We start from the raw sequence: 25,721 nt of genomic DNA, 5'->3' as shown, positions 1-25,721 counted from the left end.
ACTTTGAAAAGCATTCATGCTTTAGTGGACTGGATTTTTAAAAGGAGAAGAAGAAAAAATAAAACCAAGTTTGAGGCTCAAGTCCCTCCTTTGCTATTTGCTGCATTTTTTCTACTCTTTGCGGGCAAAAGCACGCTGAACAGATCAAATCAAACTGTCCGAAAAAGGCTGTCTGCATCCCTCATGTCTAAAAGAGAAGGATTTCGTTCCCTCTCCTTCACACATCAAAGAAGGCACTCGGGGAGGAAATAAACCATAATTAAGCATGAGCGACCAAGCAGACAGACCCCTTCCTCTGCCTTCCCCATCCCCGCCCCCCATGCCCTGGCAACAGTCCTGGGCGCGAGCTAGGGCCGGCCACCGCAGCAGCTGCATGGAGCGCGCGTCCACGCCTGCGCCCGCCGCCAAAATCTGGGCGGCGGCGGGGCCGTCCCCGGGGGCGCGCTCGTTCGGGAGCGCGCTCATGCAGCGGTTTTCTTCTCCCACAATCCAGAGGCTGCGGCGCGGGAGGGGCGGAGAGTCGGCGGAAGGATATGGGCGCGGAGGGAGAAGCGCGCTCCCTTTGACGGAGGGTTCACGGTACTGGTTGGGCGGCGTGGAGCGGGGTGTGATGCGGCACTGCGGTTCTGAGGCCGTTACTCCGGCTCCTCCAGAGAGGGCGGTGGAGGAGGCTGGAGCGCGGTGGTGATTTTGTGCCAGGGCTTCCCAGAGGCGCGCTGAAAAGGCTACGGGGCTGAGGAAACTGGGGGATTAGGGACACACATTCAAGCCCCCACCCCCCGGGAGGGGAAGGGGGCTGGAAGCGAGGCTTGAGGTCGGCGGAGGGATGGTGTCTGTTCGGGGGGAAGGGGCGAGCCCTGCCTGTCGTTGGTGAGGGGCTGCGGGCAGGCGAGGCTCCGCGGGTCGTAGCGGCTCCATGCCCACTGGTGGGTGGAACGTGTTGAGCGGGACGCGGAGGTCGAGCCTGGTGGCCGCTCGGAACCCTCAACATACTATCTAACGTGGTATTTCATTTAGCCCACGTTGGGATTAATTCATTGCGGGCAGCTTCGCTGGTCTGGCTCCTCCAGGAGCTGGGCAACCTTGACGGGCTTTTTGTCTTGCTGCTCCAGCCCCCTTTCCCTTCCTCCTCCTCCAGATGCCTTTTCTCTGCCCCTCCTCGCCCGGTACAGACATTTCCAGCGCAAGCTGCCGCTCGTGGCTGCTGTCGAAGCCGCTTCTCGGGATTTCGGCTTGTTCCCCTCTGGGGTGTTTTTTGAGGAGGGAGAGTTTTTCTCCCCTCCACGATGGGATTTTCTTCCTGTGCCAAAATGGACTTTCACTGATTTCTACTTACTTCTTCAACGTTTAGTGATCAATTCCCTAGGCGTATTTTTGTGGTAGTTCCCTTTTTCAAATACATTATCTGTAAAATGGAGAACGAAATTTTTACTCCCCTCCTGGAGCAGTTTATGACCAGCCCCTTGGTCACTTGGGTAAGTAGGGTGTTATTTATTGTATCTTTTGCTGCATTATTTGTGGCTGCAGAGATGGAGATGGGCGTTCGTGTCCTGACGATCATTCCGTTCTAGGTTAAAACGTTTGGACCTCTGGCTGCAGGAAATGGGACCAACCTGGATGAATATGTGGCTTTGGTTGATGGGGTATTCTTGAACCAGGTCATGCTCCAAATGTAAGTGTTCTTTTCTTTACTAGGGTAACTTGTTTTCTTTGAAAAAGGGCATACTGTAAACTTATGTTTTAAGCTCCTAATTGCTTTGGCCAGAAGAATTCAGGTGATTTAAGAATTGGACCTTGAAAGGAGTGATAATCTTACCTGCCCAGCCCATTTATCACAGTCTAGTAATCACGCCTATTAAAATTGTGAAACTTTAATTTTTCATTCTGCAAACCGTATATTGTCACTTACTGTCTTTAAGTGTTGAAATCCAAATCACGTTGTGTCCTCTAATTGGTAAATAGAGAAAAGAGAATATGGGAATAGTTTCCTAAGGGGGAATAAAGCCTTTACTGTGAAGTTATGTGTATTAGATGCAGAAATGTCTTATTAACCCTTGTATCTAAAAATAAGTGGCTGAGATTTTGAAACTGGTGAAGTAATAACAGATTTCAAAAAAAAGAATTTCAAATAACAGTTCTGATTGGTGAGAACTGTTGCTGTGGCAAGTAATTTAAATGGGTACAGTAACTCAAGTCTGATTAGATTATTATGTGAATTGTTAGATTAATATTGGGGGATCATTTTAAAGTATTTTTAAAGCTAGTTTTGAAATGCGGGTAACTGACATCTTGATGACAACTAGATAATGATTTTAGTAGGCAAATCTTTGTCTTTTATGTTTATGATACTTGGGTTTGTATTAAGTAGAGAAGTACTTTTAAGATGGGAGTTGAATATCCAAATCATATTGGTAGATCAGTGAAATAAAAACCATTTTTATCATTATAGGTATTGTAGCATTCAAGCTAAGTACATCAGTGTAAGCTTTCTAAGTACATCAGCATAGGTTATCAAACTCTGAATGTTATTGTTGTGTTCAAAATAATGTGTATTTAGCCTAATCTCTCTTGAATAGAATCTGATTACAAGCGTAGTTTGGAACCTTCAATTTCAAAGCATTCTTAAGCTTTTATGTATGTGGGGGTTTAGTGCATTATTAATAAATAATTGTTACTAAGGAATAAGTCCACTGTGAATAATCACATGAAGTGTCATTTCTGTATTTTGTAGGAAATTATGTTTCTTTTTAGATTTTTAAATAAAAGAAGAGGTAGAAGTCAAAATCATAAATGTTCCAGTGTAACTTCTCAGTCTGTGTGCCCAGAGATATTGGTAGTCTGTGTGCTCAAAGAGATTTGTGTGTTGTTTTTCATGTATGTATTGATCCTACAGAGAAGCATTGTACTACTATGTGCTTCCATAGGTGTTTTATTTGTATAGGCACTAAATGTGTGTATATTTTTTTTCTTAAGAAAGGAAAAAGGAATGTAGACAATTATTTCCATGGACAGTAAATATATTTTTGGCAGCTCTCCCAGTGGAACTATTTTTTTATCTTTGAAATATCCCACTATTTCATAAGCAAAAGGGTAGAATAATTAAATTGACTTCTATTTTAGGGAACACACATGACAGGAAGGGTAGCCATTACAGTAGATACTCAGAACTTGTTCCCTCTCTTGTTTTTAGATGGAGAATTTTGAATTTGTATGCTGAACCCTAAAAAAAATAGGTGTATTTACAAAATAGGAAAATACTTTAGTTTTCCACTTTTTAAAAATTTACTTTTTTATTTAATTATTTTTAAAGTAGGTTTCATGCCCAACGTGGGGCTTAAACTCATGACCCTGAGATTGAGAGTTGCATCCTCTACTGAGTGAGCCAGCCAGACACCATTAGTTTTCCACTTAAATGTTTTTTATTTGAATGATTCTTTTTCCAAAAAATATTTAGATTTTTTTGAGCCCTGAATAGTTAGCCAAGGTACTAAAAACAGACACTTGTTTCCACTTTGAGTGGAATTGAGTGCAACTTTATATTTAAAAATATATATGTATATTTTGAAAGTAATGGTGTTTCAAAATAGTGGTTGCCAGGTTGTTTTTTTTTGGGGGGGGGGGGGGGAGAGGACTAGCTCCATTCCAAACCTCAAATCTACTTCTGTTTTCAGTTCCACCTCTCGGTTTCTTTAAAAGTTTTTTCAGTGTCCTAATTCTGTTCTGAATGACCTATATAAATTAAAGGGAAAGAAAATTAGAAAAAAAGGAAGAAGTAGGCTTTAGCTTTTTAAAAAATAATTGGCTTAAATAAGATAAATGTATTTTAATTAATTATTTACCTAATAGGGCAACAAAATATGCATTGTTTTTAAAGCTGTATTTTGCTAACTTTAAAATCATTAAGATTTCTGTTAAGTACTTTATTCGAGTTAATGTTTGATTTAATCTACTCTATTAAATTGTCAGTTGAACTGTACCCAGTAAGTTAACCTAAAAGGTAGCCTTAGTCTAAGTCATCTCTAGATTAAATTTGTTTACAGAATTTGTGAGTGAGAACCCTTTCTAAAATGAAACTATTTTTCTTCATGTGTGTTTTGCTTGGAGTTTGTTGAGCTTCTTGGATCTGCGGGTGTGTGGTTCTTAACAAATTCAGAAAAATTTTGGCTGTTTTTTATTTTTAGAAATAAATATTTATATTAGAATATATAAGTGTATGTGTGTGTGTATGTATTCTTGCCCCCACTTCCCCTTTTGGAAGTCCCAATTACATGTAAATCAGGCTATTTGATGTTCACTGATGTTGTGTTCATGTTTTTTCAGTCTTCTGTGTTTCATTTTGGATAATTTTGCTACGTCTTCAACTTCATTAATCTTTTCTTCTGTGATGTTTAATTTGCTGTTAATTCCATCCAGCTTCTTTTTCATTTCAGACATTATGATTCTATTCTAGAAATAGAGTTCTTTTTGTATCTCACATGTGTATAGCTTTCATGCTTTGTCTTTTCTCTAGCCACTTGAATATAGAGAGTACAGTTATAACTGGATTAATATTTATTTCTACAAATTCTATCTGTATCATTTCTGGATTGGTTTTGATCGATTTTTCTCCTCATAAAGGATTGCGTTTCTTTGCTTTTGCATGCCTGGTAATTTTTGATTGGATGACAGACATTTGGAATTTTACCTTGTGGGGTGCTGGATATTTTTGTTTTTCATTACATATTCTTGAACTTTCTTCTGAGATACATTAAATTACTTGGAAACAGTTTGATCTCTCAGGTCCTGCTTTTAAGTTGTATCAGGCTGTACTACTTTGTTACTCTATTGGCAAAACCCTTCTGAGTACTCTCATGGTAGGAACAGGAGCTATTTCTGGACCTATGTGAGCTCTGGGTGGTATTCCCTCTTATCCGTACCCACCCTCCCGACCCCCCACTGTTCTTGGGTAGTTTCCTCACATGTATATGCTAATAAGTACTCAGCTGAAGACTTGAAGGATACCTTCTGCAGATCTCTGGGTTTTTCTGTGAACTTTTCTACTCTTATGTACTCTACCTTGTATATGACAGTCACCTTGTTGTCTCTAGATTAAGTTCTGTCTCCTCAATTCAGGGAGGTAATTGCTCTGTCGGGGTTCCCCATCCCTGTTCTATGGCCTAGGAACCCTTTCAAGGTAATAAGTTGGGGCAGTGGTAGGACTCATCTTGTATGTTTCCCATCTATCAGGGATCTATTGTCCTTTGCTTTTTCATGTCCATTGCCTTGAAAAACACAATATATTTTGTCCTTCTTTTTCTAGTTTTTTCAAGCAGGAGAGTAATTTGGTTCCTGACATTCCATCTTGGCCAAAGTGGAAATCTGTTTATATACTTATAATTACACTTTTGGCCTGGCAGTCTTGCTATTCCTGCTTTCAGTTTGACATAGAATTTTGTTATGGAAAGCTTATGGTATATATATTTTTTTCATCTACAGTCTTTATTAAAAGTGAGAATATTAATTAGTGACTTTGGATTTGCCATTTTGGACTTTGTTTACATTCTCTTCATGCCTGTTTACCAACTCTGCCTTATAATTTTGGAGTCTGTTCACTGACTTGGGATTCACTGCATTCAGAGATAAATCCTGGATTTCACTGAGTAGTTCCTTGAATCAAAGAATCTCTGTAAGAGCTTGTGACATGGCATCAGTCTTGTGTAACTAATGGGGAAGGGGAAGCTCTTTAGAGATCAGGAATGATGGGCCAGCTCTTCTGTATGCTGCAGGGCATTTTTGTATTTCAGCCAAATGAAATCTTTATTTCTCACTTCTGGTTACCACACATAGGGTTTGGTGACACTAGAAATAATCATTTTCTTGTTTGAGATGTCATGCAGTTCCCTAACCCATTTTGCATATTACGTGCTATGAAATTTTAAGGAATTTATGACATGGTTGTGAATTTCATAATTCTAAAGTTTAAAAGTATGCTATTTATATTACCTAAGCAGTTGAAGATATGTATAAGGGTTTTAAGTATGGAGAAAATTATTAATGGTGTCAGAAAAATGATTCAGCCCCATTAGATAATTATAGAGATCTATACTTGAAATACCTGACAATTACTATATACTTGTTCTGGCTTTTCTTCTTTTAGAATCTTGAACTTGAAGGAACTTTAGGAGTCCTCTACTATGAAAATCATTTTTAATTTAAAAAATTAAATGACACATGGTCATGCAGATTCTCCTTAAGTATTTCCTGAGAAGCACCTTCATAAACTATACCTAGCAGAAGTCATTTATCTAATAGAGGAAGTTGACTGAGAAGTGTTTCTTAGTTCTTTGAGTGTTTAAGATTCGAAAGTATGGAGAGGTAGATTGGGGACGATGAAATAGATAAAGGGTATCAAGAAAGAGTACACTTACATTGATGAGCACTGAATAATGTATAGGGTTGTTGAATCATTATGCTGTATACCAGAAACTAATAAGTATGTTAATTATACTTCAATTAAAAAAAAAGAAAAATAATATTCAAAAGTAGGTTGTGCTAACTTTATAATGACCCTAAAGCGACTTATAAAATACATGAGTTTCAGGGCACCTAGGTGACTCGGTTAAGTCTCCGACTTTGGCTCAGGTCATGATCTTGCAGTTCGTGGGTTCGAGCCCCACGTCAGGCTGTGTGCTGACAGCTCATAGACTGGAGCCTGCTTTGGCTTCTGTGTCTCTCTCTCTATCTGCTCCTCCCCTGCTCACACTCTTGTCCCTCTCTCTCAAAAAATGAATAAATATTTTAAAATATATATATGGGTTTCTTACCAAGTATGGCATTGACTCTGAATTTTGGCGTGGTCATCTCAGGTTTTCTCATTGGGCCTCATAGTTTTTGTTTAGTTTTGTTTTTGTTTGTTGCTTTTTTAAAAACACACCTATGATACAGTCATAGTTGCTGTCTTATTACTAAGTTTTGTGATTTACCTCCCAAATTTTTCTTAGATGTGTCCCTGACTTTTGGATTAATGTGGGAGCCCTGACTGGTCTTACTTTTGGGCTTGCCCCTCTTCAAGTTGTCTTCTCAATCTGTGATCACATGTACTTATATATGACTCTTGTCTGATAGCATTTATCTCATTGTATTGCAGTTTTGGTATGTTTGACTCCACTAACTAACCTGTGAATTTCTTGAAACCATCTATTATCTCTTTCATCTTTATTTCTAGCATATGCTTAACATACAGTACGTACTTGATATACTACTGTTGAATGAATGAATAATAGCAAGCTTATGTGGTAAAGTAGGATGAATTTGGGCTTTGAGTCAGACAAGGTTTAATTCTCACTATGCTACATACTAGTTTATGACCTAAACAATTTACTTAAATTTCCAAATCTCGGTTCCTACATCTATGAGATGAAAGATAGTGTTTCCTTCCTGGAGTAGACTTAATCTCTAATAATGTACAGATAGTATCTATTTTCTGTTTTGTTGACCACTGTATTCCCAGTGCTGGTTGCTGTCATTAGTATTGTTGTGTAGTAGGCCAAACCTGCTTTTTTATGTTTCTTCAAACAAATGATCATTCACAGCTTAGTTTTATATAATTCCTATTGGTATCACATCTATGTAGATATAAAATCTTTAGAAAGTTACTTCTCAATTTCTTCATTTATAAACAGGATAAAAAGAATCACAGAGTTATGAGAATCAAATAGGATAATTTGTGTACGATGCTTGGCATATAGCAAGATTCAGGTATTGTTAGCTATTGATCTTTGCTTTATTCCTATTATCATAATAATCATTTTTCCCTACACTGCCCTTTCCCTTTTTTTTGCCTAGCAAATTTTAACTCATTCTTTTTTAAATTTTTTTTTTTTTCAACGTTTATTTATTTTTTGGGAGGACAGAGAGAGACAGAGCATGAACGGGGGAGGGGCAGAGAGAGAGGGAGACACAGAATCGGAAACAGGCTCCAGGCTCTGAGCCATCAGCCCAGAGCCCGACGCGGGGCTCGAACTCACGGACCGCGAGATCGTGACCTGGCTGAAGTCGGAAGCTTAACCGACTGCGCCACCCAGGCGCCCCAATTAACTCATTCTTTAATACCCTCTGAAGTCCCTTGGGAGAGTTAATTGCTCTCTCCCCTATCATCTAATATCTATCTTTACCAAATTGTTAAAAGTGCTGCAGCAACTAGATAGTTAGCATTTAGAGGCTAGAAGTTTTTGTTATGTGTCACCAGTACCTAGCATAGATTTGGTATAAGTTTTCATTAAATGTTAAGGAATAAATGAAACATTTTATAATTTTATTAACTTAAAAAATTTTGAAAACTCTAGTATTGTAGAATTTAATTTGCTTTACTTTTTAGTTTGTCTTCTATTTCAACTTTTGTTCTTTCTCTGTTCCATTATTTAATTACCCTTATTGAATATTTTCCCCACCTATGTTATGTCTTGCTTGAGTTGACTTTGTAAGAACAAGTCATAGTCCATGCTTTTGAATGGTATTAGAATATACAGTGACTTCAGTTTGGTTTCCAATAATGTTACTGATCATGTCCAAATATTGGGATTTTTGCCCACAGCATTATATTGGACTGATGTCTTTAAGAGCAGTCCATAGTCATTGTCTGATTTGCTGTATGAGCCATATCTAGTTAAGCTACAAAAAGCGATGAGAACCTAGAGAACAGAAACTAGTTGCTATATATGGGAGTATTTTTAAATTTTTAAACTGAAAATTTTTTCTGTAATGTGTATTAATATGGGAAACTCAAAAAGGAACAATTCTTATTTTTATTTTTTAAAATTTATTCAAAAAAAATTTTTAGGGGTGCCTGGGTAGCTTAGTCGGTTAAGCATCCGACTTCAGCTCAGGTCATGATCTCACGGTTTGTGAGTTCGAGCCCCATGTCAGGCTCTGTGCTGACAGCTCTGAGCCTGGAGCCTGCTTTGGATTCTGTGTCCCCCTCTCTCCCTGCTCTTCCCCCACTCATGCTCTGTCTTTGTCTCTCTCTCAAAAATAAATAAACATTAAAAAAATATATAAAATTTTTTTAGTTTATTTTTTGAGAGAGAGAGCAGGGGAGGGGAAGGAGAGAGAGAGAGAGAGAGAGAGAGAGAATCCTAAGCAGCCTCTGCACTGTCAGCACAGAGCCCAATGTGAGGCTCAAACTCAAGAAACATGAGACCATGACCTGAGCTGAAGTCAAGAGTCAAATGCTTAACTGACTGAGCCACTCAGGCACTCCACTTATTTATTTTTTTAAGTAATGTCTCCACCCAACATGGGGCTTGAACTCATGATGCCAAGATTAAGAATCTCATGCTCAACTGACTGAGCTAGCCAGGTGCCCACAGGACACATCAGTTCTTAACTATACTCTTTCAGAACAGCATTTGACCTTCTTTTAGGATTTGTGACATAGATTGGTACCACTATAGGCAGAAAGTTTCAATATTTAAAAATAATTGAGATTTAATTGATATTAAAAGATACCTAATATTCAATTTTGTAATCACTAAGCTAGCTACTTTTAGAAAGGTGGTGTGGTATAGAGGAAGAAACTGCCTTGAGAGTTATGTTTAATTCCTGGATCAGGCTGGTTGGTGGAGCAGTCAAAACACACACATTTGTTGATTAGTTGGTTGTATTACTTGGGTGTGGTTTGTGGCACCCCTGAATATTTTCAATACCAACATCAAAGATTACACCATCAGAAATACAGTAATATTGAATCAAAAGTTTGAAATATTGCAAGAATTACTAAAATGTGGCACAGAGACACAAAGTAAGCAAATGCTATTGGAAAAAAAATGGTAAAATGGCACCAACAGACTTGATTAACAGTCATAAACCTTCAATTTGTGGAAAACATAATTATCTACAACGTGCAGTAAAGTGAAGCACAATAAGATGTGGTATGTCTGTATTCTCTTTCTTCATGATTTTATTCCTATTCTATCTTAGCTTTATTTTGCTAGTTCAATAATTAATAAAACTAGCTTGATGAAACTCATCAAGTTTATTCTGACATTTGTGAGACTCAGGGCAAGTATTCATTTACCACGATAGGCCTAAATATTTAAAGGTTATAAACAAGACTAAGAAATTGTTGACTATGTTCTGATATTTTATCATGAAAAGTAGGTATATCTGAAAAATATACCTTCATGATGACTTGAAAGATTCAAGTTTAGAATTTATGTAATTTAGAATTCAAAAACTCAGTTTCTTATCAAAGTATAGTGGAGCTCAACCTCCTCCCCACATCCCTAGGTCTGTCTAGCCCCACACAGGGGTCTCATGTGCATACCTGTGGGCATCCTGTAGGCATGCCTAAGACCCATGCTGTTCCAAACAGCTCTCCTTGACCCAGTGATACATACATCTGTATAGTCCATCCTCAGGACAGACCTAGGAAAGAGTCCTGTGCAGGCCCTGTAATTGGGTTAGAGGTATTTGGGCAAGAATTTCCAGAGTTCTAGGTAACTGCAGTGTCATCTATGTATGAGTATATCCTCTTGCTTCCATGGGTTGCTTGCTCAGTGGTGAGGGGCATGGCCTGAGGAGGGCCAGAGTGGCACTCAAGGCTGAGATCTGTTTTGTCAGGATCTAAAATACAGTACTCAGTGAATGAGAAGGCTGAAGAGATAGTTTCCTTAAAGGTCAGTTTATTCAGTGAGTAGTTCCCGAGTGCTCACTATATGATAAACTATCTGCTAGATACTGGGGATATGATGCTGAATAAGATACGGTCTTTCCTCACTAGTAAGGAGAACAACATGCAGATAAATTGCAGTGTGATACATGTGCTATATGGTAGAATTATGTTCTTGAAATAATGTTGGCACAAAGAGAGATGTGATTATTCACTTAGAAGAGGGAGAATTTGAACTAGGACATGAAAGTTGAATAGGACCAATTCGGTAAATAGGAATCATAAACAGTTGGAGTAGGAGGCAAATGGCATAAAAAGAGGCATGAAGATATGACTAAAAATAGTAGACTCAAATAACTATAGGTTGTATTGTACAGCCGAAGCAGAGATTGTATGCTTCTTGCACATAGGAGATGAGTTTGAAGAGGTGGGGATTGGGAGACTGTCCTTAGACACCATGTTAAGAAGGTTGGATTTTTTTCCTGTGGAGACATGTGTTACTTCACATTCTTTTTGGAGAAATAGAGCTACCAAGGGCTGTGTGTGTGTGTGTGTGTGTGTGTGTGTGTGTATACAGAGATTTATTTTAAGGAATTGGCTCATGAGATTGTGGAGGTTTAGCTAGTTTAAAAGCTGATGGGGCAGGCTGGCGGGCTGGTAGGCGGGTTGGAAACTCAGGGAAGAATTGCATTGAGTTCAAAGGGAGCTTGCTACAAGGAGGTCAGCCTTTGTTCCAGTAACACCTTCAAATGACTGGATGAGGTCCACTCACACGGAGGGTAATCTGCTTTACTCAAAGTCCATTGATTTATGTGTTAATCATATTGAAAGAAACATCCAGAACAATATTTGACCACATATCTGGGCACTGTGGTCCACCCAAGTTGATACATAAAATTAACCATCATAACTAGTGTTTCTTAAGCTAGGTCCACAGATATTCTTGGGGGGGGGGCCTGTGGTAATTTAGGAAATTTAATTTTGTGTTTTAATTTCATTAATTCAAAATTTTTTCAAGAGGTAATAAAAACAAGAAATTCTTTTGCAGTGATAATTCACAATTGATTTTTTTTTCATAGAATAAGACTAGTTTCTTAAGTCACTTTCTCATACAGGGTCCATGGACTCTTAGGATATATATCTATAGGATAATGCTCAGAGATTCTTGATAATTTTGTTTTTTAAAAAGGTGTCACTACTGTACTCCAGCTTGAAAAACAGTAATATAGGCTATTGAAATCATGAAAGGAATTGAAACAGCATTTGCATTTTAGAAGGATTAAATTTGGTGCTTATGGAGGCAAGAATAGAGATATTAACAGCATTTATGTAGAAGTGATATAGAAGAGAGACAGTATGAAAGTGATGGGACTTGGTTACTGATTTGATACAAAGAATGAGAAAGGCATGAGTCTGGGATGACTGCCACACTTTTTACTTGGGTAAAGAGCAGATGGTAGTGCCCTTAGTAAAGTAAGACATTACAAGAGGATGAAAATTTGAGGGGAGGGGAAGTATAGAAAATAAGTACTGAGTTTACTTTGGAGGGTCTGGTGAACAATGAGAAGTATCTTGTGGGCGGATAGATATACATAGGTCTGGTGGTGCTCAGGGAAAAGGTCTAGAATAGAGATAGAGATATGAGAATCTAAGGACATGGGTGCCAGAAAAAATACAGAAGGGAACCGATGATAGATCCTAGGAAACCATAACGTTAAAAGGCTGGAAGTTTGAGGAAAAGTAGGAAAATTCACAAGACTCCTGGGAGGAGATCACAAAGGGAATCAGTTAAAGGCGAATTGTCTTGCATAAAGATGTATTGTCATGTGAGGTTGATGGCTTATTTGCGATTTGGAAACCACAGATTTATAGTGGAGCCAATCAGTGTGGTTGAATAACTTACCCAATAATGCTTAGCTACTCAGAAACTAACAAAAAGATCTGTAGAGTTTTCTCAGATTTGGGGATCTATAATGTAGATGTAGGGTTGGATATCCAGGTGAATAGTTGAAATGAATAGAGTGTGAGCATTAAAGTGAAGGAGGAAAGCAAGTGTCATCGGGAGGAGGCTGATAGATTAGAGAGGTTGCAATAGGATGAGAGATGAGTAGGATTAGAGAAGGTGAGAAGAGATGGAATAGGGGATTTTCAGAGTTTGAGATTTTGAAAGTTGCAATTCTGAATGGTGATTTAGGGCCAGGGTTAGACCATGCTAATGGGTGGATAAAATAGAATATAGTGAAAATAACTAAAGTTGAGAAGGAATTTATTTCCTTTTTTTTAAATATATAAGGTTAATGGTCTTTTGATTACCACTAGAGGTAGAAATGAGTATTTTGAATTAAAGTGGAAAGCTGGGAAATAAATAGCTAATTATAACAGTGTTATAATTAAAGAAAAATTTAACAGTAAGGAAGGAAGAAGACTGGCAATTGTAATTTTTATATTAACATGCTCTTTGTGGGCTAGTATCCAAAATCTATAAAGACCTCACCAAACTCCACACCCGAAAAACAAATGATCCAGTGAAGAAATGGGCAGAAAACATGAATAGACACTTCTCTAAAGAAGACATCCCGATGGTCAACAGGCACATGAAAAGATGCTCAACGTTGCTCCTCGTCAGGGAAATACAAATCAAAACCACACTCAGATATCACTTCATGCCAGTCAGAGTGGCTAAAATGAACAAATCAGGAGACTATAGATGCGGGAGAGGATGTGGAAAAACGGGAACCCTCTTTCACTGTTGGTGGGAATGCAAACTGGTGCAGCCGCTCTGGAAAACAGTGTGGAGATTCCTCAAAAAATTAAAAATAGACCTACCCTATGGCCCAGCAATGCACTGCTAGGAATTTACCCAAGGGATACAGGAGTGCTGATGCATAGGGGCACTTGTACCCCAATGTTTATAGCAGCATTCTCAACAATAGCCAAATTATGGAAAGAGCCTAAATGTCCATCAACTGATGAATGGATAAAGAAATTGTGGTTTATATACACAATGGAATACTACGTGGCAATGAGAGAGAATGAAATATGGCCTTTTGTAGCAACGTGGATGGAGCTGGAGAGTGTTATGCTAAGTGAAATAAGTCATACAGAGAAAGACAGATACCATGTTTTCACTGTTATGTGGATCCTGAGAAACTTAACAGAAGTCCATGGGGGAGGGGAAGAAAAAAAAAAAAAGAGGTTAGAGAGGGAGAGAGCCAAAGCATAAGAGACTGTTAAAAACTGAGAACAAACTGAAGGTTGATGGGAGGGTGGGGGGGTGGGAGGGAGGGGAGGGTGGGTGATGGGTATTGAGGAGGGCACCTTTTGGGATGAGCACTGGGTGTTGTATGGAAACCAATTTGACAATAAATTTCATATAAAAAAACCCATGCTTTTTGTATTAAACAGGCAATTTTGTGGGCTATCTTAATAGTTTTTCAGGAAATTTTACAAAATGGTGTGTTCTTAATGTAATTTAATTTCATAGTGAAGGTGAGAAAAAAATGGTAAACTCCATAATATCATTGACGAAATGACTATTTCCTTTCAGATCACCACGGAAGATAGTTTAGTTTTAGGTGATGGGTCCTAGTCCTTGCTTAAGACCTGGATTACTACAGAATTGTGGAGGGGTGCCTGGGTGGCTCAGTCTTTTGAGCATCTTGCTGTCAACACAGAGCCTGCTTGGGATTCTCTCTCTCCCTGTCTCTCTGCCCCTCCCCCACCAGCTTGAGTGTGTTCTCTCTCTCAAAATAAATAAATAAACATTAAAAAAAAAAAAAAAAAAAAAAAAAACTACAGAATTGGGAAGGATGAGAAATTGTGGGGAAAGACCACTGGAGGCAGTACTCCAATTCTGTTTTGCCAAGACTGGTTAAAAAAGGGTAAACCACAGTAAATTCTCAGTTAACTTGAATGTTGAAGGAAATTGGAGTGTTGAGTTTTCTCATAATTGAAGGTTATTTTAATTTTTTTCCAACTCCACATTTTAAATCTTTGCAAGTGAATTAAACTGTATTTCCATCTTTGTAAATAGGATATGTACAAGTATTGATTCAGAATCTTGTAGTACCTCATTTGTTTTCAACTTAAGTCTTTGTGTTAAGTATTGAATGTATATAATTAAGATGAATCTATAATGAATGGTGAATGATCCCAAGTATGTATTTGGAAACAAATCTCTTGTTATTAGCTTGTTTGTTTTTCTTTTTTAATTTGTATGTATTTTGTATGTTTGCTTTTTGTTATTTATTTGTTTATTTGTTTTTTGTTTTTTTGTGGGTTTTTTTTTTTTTTTTTTGAGTGAAATGGAGTGTGTATGATAGTGTGGGTAGATTAGGGAGCCCTGCTGTTTAGAAATTAGTTAGAATTCAGGTTTGGTCTCTAGAGATAGGATGGATAGTCAGGGAAGTCAAGGGGAGGAAGTTAGATTTAATTTAAACCTTGAAGAATGATTGGACTAGGGTAGCCATAGATGAGGAGAGGAGAGTATTTTAAGCTAGGGAATCAGCATGAGGAAAAAGCATATTTATGATTTGGGAGGTGGTAAGGAGACGAGCCTTGGTAGAGGATTCATCCAAGTTGGGAAATAGTAGAATATAAAGTTCCATAAGTAGAGTAGGCCAGATTATGGGAAACTTAAAAAATAACTATTATAATTTCAACTGCACATGGCAGGCATTTGAGAACCATTTAAAATTACTTATTAGGGAATTAAAATACAAGGAAAATGACTTTAGCATTAGTTTGTAGAAAAGATTAAGTATGGACTTTATTTGTTCATCCAATGTTTATTAAGCATATACTACGTATACCATTGCAGGTACTGAGACTCCATGAGCAAATCAATGAAACTTACGTTGTATTAGTGCTTGGAACAAAGGTGGAGAATAGGTAGGAACAAGTAAGGAAGATAGATGGGTAGTGATGGATGTCATCTGTGCTTATGGTGGTGAGGTCCTAGTCAGTGTGGGCTGTGTGAGTGGAGAAGAGGAGCACATTCAAGAACTTGCAAAAGAATTGATGGAATTCTAGATATAGTGTGTGAAAGGGAAGAATGAAGGATGATATGTCAAGATTAAAGCTGAGCAGACAGACTTAAACTTATGTATTTCTTGAGAAAAGGATGTTAAGTTTGGATACTTAATTATGCATGAAAAAATAAGGACATTTAGTTTATTTTTCTAGACGTGCAACTGGAAACATTTAAATGTGTAATATAGCAATGTGTTTTGACAATGATGCTTAATTTTATATGAGAAACATTTCAATAGCTGTGTATTTATACTCTTGTTCATATTTTCATTACTGTAAGTATATATTTCATTTTCATATTTAGTAAAATAGTTTTGAGGATGTGTTATTATAATTCTTTTGATCTGTCAGAATGCTTTAAAGTCTGCATTTATAGGATATAATTTCTCTAGGATATTTAACAATTCCCTGAAGATTAAGTTGCATTTTAACTACTCGGTTGTTAGAATTTAGCCATCTTTGTGTTACACTTCTGTTAATTATAAGGATTCAGAGTTTCTGTCTATGCTTATAGAAAGAACTCAGACCAGTGTTTCAGAGTTTGGACAGTGCTATTCTCAGTAAATTTTTTTGTTATCTGAGAGTATTCATATAATTATTTTGTTTTATACTTTATTCTGAAGACATAGCGTGTTACTGAGTTATTTATTCTGGAAGGGAATTTTGGTCTTTGCATAGTTATCCAGAGCTTTTGTTTTTATTTTTGTTTTAATTCTCCAATGCATAGATTAAGTCCAGTATTTGTTGAGTATTGTACATTTTCTTTTGAATATCCCATTATCTATCAACTTTGCATTCTCAGCTGCTTTCAAAATATTCTAAAATCCTAGGTCATTTATTCTTCTGTTTTCTAAATTTAATTTTTTTTAATGTTTATTTATTTTTGAGACAGGGAGAGACAGAGCATGAGCAGGGAAAGGGCAGAGAGAGAGGGAGACACAGAATGTGAAGCAGGCTCCAGGCTCTGAGCTGTCAGCACAGAGCCCGATGCAGGGCTCAAACTCACGAACTGTGAGATCATGACCTGAGTCGAAGTCAGACGCTTAACTGACAGAGCCACCCAGGCGCCCCTCTAAATTTAATTTTATTAAATTGGAGGTCCCTAAAACAGTTTATTTCTCTTGAGCCATTTGTAGACCCTGCTACAAATTCCTTTAACTTGTTTGTTAATAATTCCATACTTCTCTGCTTGTGTACCTCTCCTCTAACTTGGTTTCCAGCATATCATGTTGTTTCCAGTGCAATACTTGGTTTGTATGTGTGGCATTTTTTCTCTATTTTACTACTTCTTTTTCTTGTATTTCTTCTTTCATTTCTGTCTTTAGCAGTGCCTTTTTAAAAAAAATTTTTTTGAATGTTTATTTATCTTTGAGAGAGAGACAGAGTGTGAGTGGGGGAGGGGCAGAGAGTGAGGGAAACACAGAATCTGAAACAGGCTCCAGGCTCTGAGTTGTCAGCACAGACCCTGAGACGAGGCTCGAACTCACGAACTGTGTGTGAGAGAGATCATGACCTGAGCCGAAGTCAGATGCTAAACCAACTGAGCCACCCAGGTGCCCTAGCAGTGCCTTTTGAATGAGTATCTTCCTTTATGTTTTTATTAAAAAAAATTTTTTTTAAGTTTTATTTATTTTGAGAGAGTAAGTGAGCAGGGGAGGGACAGAGAGAGAAGGAGAGAGAGAAAATCCTAAACAGACTCTGTGCTGTTAGCACAGAGCCTGATGCAGGGCTCGAATTCATGAACCATGAGACCATGACCTGAGCCAAAACCAAGAGTTGGACGCTCAAGGGACTGAGTTACCGAGATGCCCCATCTTATTTTTCTTTTAATTGGCAGGCTTATTATGGAGGAGGTTTGTGATCCCTTTGGGAGTACTTTTATGGTACACTGAAAAGGGCAAATTAAACCAATATTGTGGTACTTTTATTCTGCTCTTAATAGAATTCTTATTCTTAGAGTAATTCTGTATGGGAATTTTTTTTAATATTAGAGGAATTGACGGCAAAAGGATTTTCTTACTGAATTTTACAATTTCTTATTTGAGGTAAATTTCTATGACCGTATATTTTAGTTTGTTAATGAGCGATTGCACTTTGGAAAATACTTTTTAAAGCTTTTTTTTTTTTTTTTTTTTTTTTTTAACTTTAGAGAGCTTTCTTGCTTCTCAAAATAACCATGATACCTGTCACTGCTAATTAATTAAGGGCACTATTGAAATTACCTTGGAGGGTTTTTGGACTTCAGGTTAAGAATTCTTTCTCTATTGAATTGATAGTATGTGAGTGAAAGCTGTACTAGTTAAGTCTGTCACTGATCAAGGAAAATATCTAATTATGTATCAGCTCAGTTTGAGATTTCTTGAGTTTCTAGAACTGTCTGGATTTGGAGCAAATACTACCCCAAAATACTGATGAAAACAAATTTAAACAAACCTCTCTGACCTATGATAAGGTTTAAAGACAGTGGGTGGAGGTTCTATCACAGATGAGTGATGCTCATTGGTGCTATAAACTTTATTTTAGTTACTGGCTATGTGGTTGACCACCATATAAATGAAGGTTCTGTTACTTGATGAAGGTACTGATTAGCCATAATACTAAGTCCTCAGGCCCCCATACCAAGAACAGGAATTGATTTACTTAATACAGTGGATCTCAGAGTGAGACCAACAGACCCCTGCCAGTCTGCCAGGTCAAAATTAGTTTTATAATAATATTAAGATGTAATTTGCCTTTGGGGCCTATGTTGGAAAAGCACAGGTGGGTAAAACTGTTGACACCTTAGCTTGAATCAAGGAGTGGTACCAAATTGTACTCTGATAGTCATCATATTCTTCACACTGTTGCGTTCCTAGAGTTTAAAAGAAATCACGTTTCACTTAAAAATGTTCTTGGTGAGGGGCACCTGGGTGGCTCAGTTGGTTGTGTCTGGCTCTTGATTTTGGCTCAGGTTGTGATCTCACAGATCCTGAGTTCGAGCCCCAAGTCAGCTCTGTGCTGACGGTGTGGAGCCTGCTTGGGATTCTCTGTCTCCCTCTCTCTCTGCTCCTCCCCTGCTCACAGTTTCTCTCTCTCTCTCCCCCCAAAAAATAAATATTAAAAAAAATGTTCTTGGTGAAGCAGTAAAAGTTAGTTTATTGAGTCTTGACCCTTGAGTACATTTCTTTTTAATATTCTGTAGGACAAAATGAAAAGTATGCATAAAACGCTTCTGTTGCATAATAAAATGTGATGATTATCTCAAGGAAAAGCACTTACAATTTTTTTGAGTTGCAAGCTGAACAAGTCTCTGTGGAACACTTTTGATGTGAAAAAATGACAGACAAACTGGTTATTCAGGTTTGAGTATTGGGCAGACATTTTTTTCAAAAATGAACAAAGTGGGCCGGCCATTTCAAGAAAAACATGATTTTGTTGTCAGTGATAAAATTTGAATTACAGAAAACACGCACTTGGTAGCTTCTCAATAAAGACAGTTCTGATGATAATATAGGTGATATTATTCAATGTGAATTTTTATATTGAATAATAATGTGCATGTTTGGAAAATACATATAACTCAATGAATAAATATTTTCAAAATGATAATTCATGATAAGAAATCATGCGTATGTTAGGGGTGCCTGAGTGGCTTGGTGGACTAAGTGTCCAACTCTTGATTTTGGCTCAGGTCATGATCTCATGGTTTGTGAGTTCGAGCCCCATGTCAGGCTCTGTGGTGACTGACTCTCTCTCTCTCTCTCTCTCTCTCTCTCTCTCTCAAAATAAATAAATAAACATTAAAAAAAAAGAAATCATGCATATGTAAAACATGTATTCAAAATGCTAGATACACCAGTGGATTATTTTAATGTATAACAGTAAGAAGAGTTCACTGATAGGATTTCAGATTCCATATTGCAACTAGCTTTTAAGAAAGTACGACTTTACTGAAGTTTGGTAGTATCAAAGAAGAATATCAATAATTATCTTAAAGGACTATTAAAGTACTCTTTCTGATTGCATATATGTGTGAGGTTAATTTTCTTCACATAGTTTGAACATAATAATGTTTCACAACACATTGAATGCAGAAGCAGATTTAAGAATCCAGATGTTTTCTATTAAGCTAAACATTAAAGAGATTTACACAGTTGTAAAGAAATGTCACTCCCCACTAAAATTTTTTCTGTTTTTGGAAAAGATAGTTATTTATCATAAAAATGTTCTTTGTGCTTACAATGAGTTTGTTATTTTTAGATGGATTAATTAATTTCTGATTCTTAATTTTAATTTCTAATGTAGTAAATATTACATAGATATAACTCACCTAAACAAAAGCTCTTTAGAGTCCTTAGTAATGTTTATGAGTGGGAAGGGGTTCTCAAACTGAAAATTTGAAAAACAGCTTAATATTTGAAGGGACCATGTTGGCTCATTATAAGAAGTAAAAGGTAGATAGATATTCAGTCATTTCATCCAATTCAGATAAAATCAAAGTTAAATATATGTATAGTATTGGATTTTTATTCTTTTTGTGTCCATCTGCCTTTTTGTCTTTAATTAAAGCATTAATTCTCTTTGTTAAATCAGTGAGTATAATGCTGTCCTGCTAACTCAGTTGTGGGCTACCTAGAAAATGTCATAGATATTCTTCAACTTCTGAAGAGGTAACTTAATATATCTTTTTTTTTTTAATGTTTATTATTTTATTAGAGAGAGTGTGGGAGCACGGGGAGGGGCAGAGAGAAAGGGAGAGAGAATCCCAAGCAGGCTCTGCACTGTCAGCATGGAGCCAGACACAGAGCTCCATCCCATAACCTGCAAGATCATGACTTGAGCTGAAATCAGGAGTTGGAGGCTTAACCGACTGAGCCACCCAGGCTCCCCACGTATCTTAAATTGTGAGAAAGTACATGAAGGAGGGCTATGTTGATGATGTCTGTGTGGTAATTATATGTCACACACCTCTCCAAAAGTTACTGTTCAGTCTTTGTGAAGATCATATTAGTTAAGATATGTGAAAATATCCTATAAATATATAAAAGATTATATTAGTATTACATTTTATTGTTTGCCATCATGCACAGTGATTGCTGTGAGAAGGGAGAGAAAGGTGAAGTGGTTCTTTTTTAAAAACCACTTATTTCCCTGATTGTACCCAAGACTGAGATACCTTACTACTTGGATAACCCTATATGGTGATGATGCTTACTTAGTTAATTATTTTTCATAAAGCAATCATTCTGGTATATGCACATTTGAAGTTAGATGTAGAAATAACTTACTTCAGATGTTTCATAGTGACATGCAAATGTTATATAGTTATATGTTACCATATAAAATATCTCAAAAATTAAAAAAATGTCTTTGTACAACTAGTTTCAAATTAGAATGGTATGATCAAAAACATGAGCACATGTAGTTGTTAAGCACCAACACTAAACAGATGGTTCAGGAGGATACATAACAGGCTTGCAGTCTGGGTAGAAGAGCAAAAAGCCATTAAAACTATCAGATTTCTGTTTCTCATAGATATTAGTCAATGAATAAGTAAAGACATAATCCTTAGTTATACAAGGACCAAATCTTAAAATCTTAGCATTATGGAATTGCTAACTTTCTCTTCATCTTTTACCCTAATTTAAAAATTACTGTATACAGTGGTAGATAATACTGTTGTCTGCTTATTGAAATTAAAGCATCTTGTCATAAGTAGGTCATTTATAAATGTGAAATTGCTCGAGGCCCTCTTTCACTGCCATGTTGCATTTAACTTCTGGTTGGACAAATTTCAACTATATTGCTAGGCTATTTTTCTTTAAAACATTTCTTAGTTTTCATCTTGTAAAAGGAAATGATTGATCTGGGATTATGTTGGCTTGGAAATAGCTATGTATGGTTAGAAAGTTACTGGCTCACATATCACATGTGTATCATTTAGTAGCTCATCTTTTATTTTAGTAAAAGGTCTTTCCAGACAAATTCTAAAAAAAAAAAGTATGCTTTCAAAAAGAGTTTAATGAAAACTTCATTAATCATGACTCTGTATTCTGAATTAATCTTTGTTTAGCATTTTAAATGTTAAAAATGAAAGACAGTATTTAGAATATTTAATAAGAGTACAATTTCTTTTTAGAGAATTCTGGATTCATACTATACGCACTTTGTTTAAATTATTATACTGTGCCTTTTGTTGTATGAAAAAAATGAACCTTAAAATACATGCAGGAGTGGAGTGCTTTCTGTCTTTAATGGAATGCATATTTTTACAGAAGAAATTTTTTATACTGTTTTATTTTCTTAAGTTCATTCATAGCCTGACAATTGTCTCATGACTCTGAATCTCTAGCACTGACTTCTACATGTACAGCCTCATTAAATGTGCTGCAGCTCAGTAACAGTCAAATACAATTACTTACCTTTTTTCCTAGAAGTAAATAAAATGGACAGCCTTCATGAAACGATTTTTTTCTTTTTTTGGCTGGTGTTTTTACTCTCTTTAAGAAATGTTTTACGTAGTTAAAAGGATTAGTTAATACTAAGGTTCATATTGAAAAATGGCAATCCCTACCCTAATTTACCTCTCAGTTCTGTTTCCTAGAGTAAGAACTTTTAACTTTTTTAAAGCAATTTCATCTGTCATGTACTGCCATTTATAGTGATAATATGCCTACCTTCATATTTCTTGATTTATCCCTTTTAGACATTGTCTGTTGACTTCTGGATAATGGTAGATGAGATTTTAGCTTTTTTTTTTTTTTTTTTTTTTGCCGTCTGTGTATCTTCTTATCCTGTCCTTCTAATGTATTTATTACAAGTTGAGTTAAGTTAAATCAGTAATCAGTATTCACATTAATATAACTATATAATGTTTTCTGCAGAGCCTACGTTTTTCTTTTGAAAAAAATACTATTTTTTCTGAAGTTACTACTTTTTTTGATGTACATAATTTTCAGTACATCTGGCCTTAACTATTAAGCTATCTTTCATCAGAGTGGGGATTAGGACTTTTCAGACAGTTTCACCTGAGGGTAGTCTGTCCCTCTCACATAAAGAGATTGCATTCTCAGGGTGAAAGGGCTTGTTTTTTGTGATCCTAACATCTGTCATTGTGACCCTAACTCAAATTGGGCATGAATCAAATGGGAAACCAATTGAAAGTTTATTGCTCTCTAGGTCCATGCCTTGAGTGCTTAGCAGTTATCCTGGTTTCCCAAGTCCAGAAAGTTTATGGATAGGCTGTGATGTATTATTCATTGATTCTAAACAAGTAGGAACTTTCCAGTTCTGTTTGCACATTCTAAAATAACTCACAATAGATATGTAGATTAGAAACTGAAACTGAAGCTTTGAGTACCTACTATCAGCCTGTTCTATCGAAGAACTCTATTATTTTATTGGATTTCCAAATGAGTCTAGTAGATCACAGAAATCCTCTCAAACTCCATGTATTCACAGCAAAGATTTATAAACACAAAGCACCACAGTTTTATAAAAAAGATGCAGGAAACTTTCATCCCCCTATCTTTAAATAATCCCTGTTGAATGTGAGGTTAATTTTTGGTGTTGAAGTATTCTGCAAATTTTTCAAAGTACTTTCTCTAGCTTTTATAAGTTGCATTTTTCACTTTTTCCCAGATTCCTAAAATTTCATGTGCTATCCTTAGTGTATAAAAACTAAACTGCTCCCTCTTTTTGTATTCAGGATTGTCTTAATTGTTTCAAGGGATCTTTCTCACGGTTTAAAGAATTTAATATTAAATTTATCTTTAGAAAAAGTTCTTAAAAGATTTTGAGCAAACCAAAATTCTAAATTCTTAAAACTTGTTAATTTTTAGAAGAGCTTTATACAAAGGAGGCCAAAGGCTTTTCTGGCAACTGAGTAGAATTTGAAATACCATGTAAGGAATGTTGGGAATAAAAGATTTAAAAAGAACCTTTAAACTTTAAAGAATACATCAACTTAAGACAAAGAAACTTGGTACCAACACTGTCAAAGATAATGTTTACATTATAAAAGTTGTTAAAGTTGGAATGACATCACTCATGTTTATTAGAAATTGCACATCCAGGGGCGCCTGGGTGGCTCAGTCAGTTGAGCGTCCGACTTCGGGTCAGGTCATGACCTCACGGTTCGTGGGTTCGAGCCCTATATCAGGCTCTGTGCTGACAGCTCAGAGCCTGGAGCCTGCTTCAGATTCTGTGTCTTCCTCTCTCTCTGCCCCTCCCCTACTCACGCTCTGTCTCTCTCTGTCTCTCAAAAATAAATAAATGTAAAAAAAAAATTTTTTTTAAAAGGAAATTACACATCCATCTTCATCTTAAAGTATAATCCAAATTATATATTATCATGTAATAATGGGCTTACATTATAAGTTTGTACAATTTTTTAGTTTATACATTTAGTAGTAATATTGAAATCTTTCTTAAATATTTGTTGTCAGAATTAAATATCTGGGTTTATTAAAATATCAACTGAAATGAAGAGGAAATTAATATTCTTTAGTTTGGTTACTGACTGTGAAAACAGAATTAAGAATATGCTCAACCAGGGGCGCCTGGGTGGCGCAGTCGGTTAAGCGTCCGACTTCAGCCAGGTCACGATCTCGCGCTCCGTGAGTTCGAGCCCCGCGTCAGGCTCTGGGCTGATGGCTCAGAGCCTGGAGCCTGTTTCCAATTCTGTGTCTCCCTCTCTCTCTGCCCCTCCCCCGTTCATGCTCTGTCTCTCTCTGTCCCAAAAATAAATAAACGTTGAAAAAAAAAAAAAAAAAAAAAAGAATATGCTCAACCAATACAATAAAAACAGTGATTTACTGTACATGTGGGTTTTATAGATAACATTGCTAAAATCTTTTCTTTTTGATCTTTTCTTTGTTTTCCTGAATGAGCCTATCTGAGAAAAGGCTGAAAGACAGCGAAAGAAAAAAAGTCAAGGAGTCTAGGCAAATTACTCCTTTGGACTTAGATTTTCTGATTTAGATGAGTGAAAAACTAGGTAATCTCTAAAGTGTTTTTTAGGTCTGTTACCAGTGTGTGAATAGGAGGCAGTCACAGGTGAAAGGTATGTAAGGAGATTCAAATATAGGGTAAGGAAAATAAAAATAAGATAGAAGAAGGCTGAAAAAGAGAGATATTTACTGAATGTCTGTGATTGGAAATGAAATGTTTACGTAACTAACTGTAGGTTTACCTAACATGTTTGTTACTGGGGTTGTTCCTACTCTCCTCTCCCAATTACAGTTATCTGTGTACTTTTCTCCACAAAGATAGATTGACTAAACTAAGGTTTTATATATTAATATGGCCACAGTAGGTACTCAGGATTTGTTTAACACACTAAGGGTACCAGAGTGGATTATATAAAACAAGATTTTCCCTTCAGCATTCTGTGTTTTTAACCATGACTTCTTGATCATGCTTCTGTTTGTCTTTGTTTGCCATCACACATAATCTGACTTCTGCAATACAGTTTCCTTGTAAATAACTAGTTCTGGTTGGTGCTTTTACCTCAGAGACCCACTTTTCTAGTTAGACTCATTTGCCTTGGGCTATTCATTAATTCTCTTGTACTAGGCACAAATCAGTCACAGGTCAGATTTGGCCTGCTTTATTTAGTACCATATTCTCCCTTGTTTCTGTAGATCTCAAATTGTAGGTTAGGACTTTGTTATTCAACTGATCTTTGGTACACAGACCTTAGTGGGGGGTATCTATTCTAGACTGCCAAGTGAGTTATTAGCTTGGAGAATGTCATCTCATAACTTTTATTAGGAAGGAGCCATTTTTGAAGCACTATGCTTAGTCTCAGATTATTATTTTTATTTATTCATACAACATTGTTAAGATATATGCTAATTTTTAGAGATAAAAATGTGAATAAGATAAGGTTTCTGCTGTCAGGGTGCTTTTAGTCTAGTGAGAAAGTGAGAGGCATAAAGGCAATTTAGTATTAGAAGGCCTATGATAGAGTTATTTACCAAAAAAGGGAATAGTTGTTATACTCTGGGGTGGAGCTGATGGAGTAAATAATCTGGGATTGTGAGGGTAATTCAGTATTATA

The 25,721-nt window shown here is 36.6% G+C and overlaps 1 protein-coding gene across 7 annotated transcripts in view; it reads left to right on the top strand.

The window, feature by feature from the left end:
* The first annotated feature begins 491 nt into the window (after positions 1 to 491).
* The window catches only part of CCDC88A (coiled-coil domain containing 88A), a 142,980-nt gene continuing 117,750 nt past the window's right edge, over positions 492 to 25,721 (top strand). For 6 of the 7 annotated variants that reach the window (XM_045446097.1, XM_045446096.1, XM_045446095.1 and 3 more), the window contains exons 1-2: positions 567 to 1,475; positions 1,572 to 1,672. In XM_045446097.1, the coding sequence (XP_045302053.1) occupies positions 1,413 to 1,475; positions 1,572 to 1,672 (164 nt within the window). In that variant the 5' untranslated portion in view covers positions 567 to 1,412. Of the gene's footprint in view, positions 1,476 to 1,571; positions 1,673 to 25,721 lie in introns of all 7 variants that reach the window. The other variant, XM_045446092.1, reaches the window with a different exon arrangement.

Source organism: Leopardus geoffroyi, chromosome A3 (genome assembly GCF_018350155.1).
Source record: "Leopardus geoffroyi isolate Oge1 chromosome A3, O.geoffroyi_Oge1_pat1.0, whole genome shotgun sequence".
NCBI lineage: Eukaryota > Metazoa > Chordata > Mammalia > Carnivora > Felidae > Leopardus > Leopardus geoffroyi.
Note: the sequence above shows the minus strand (reverse complement) of the source record. Positions and strands in the feature narration are given on the sequence as shown.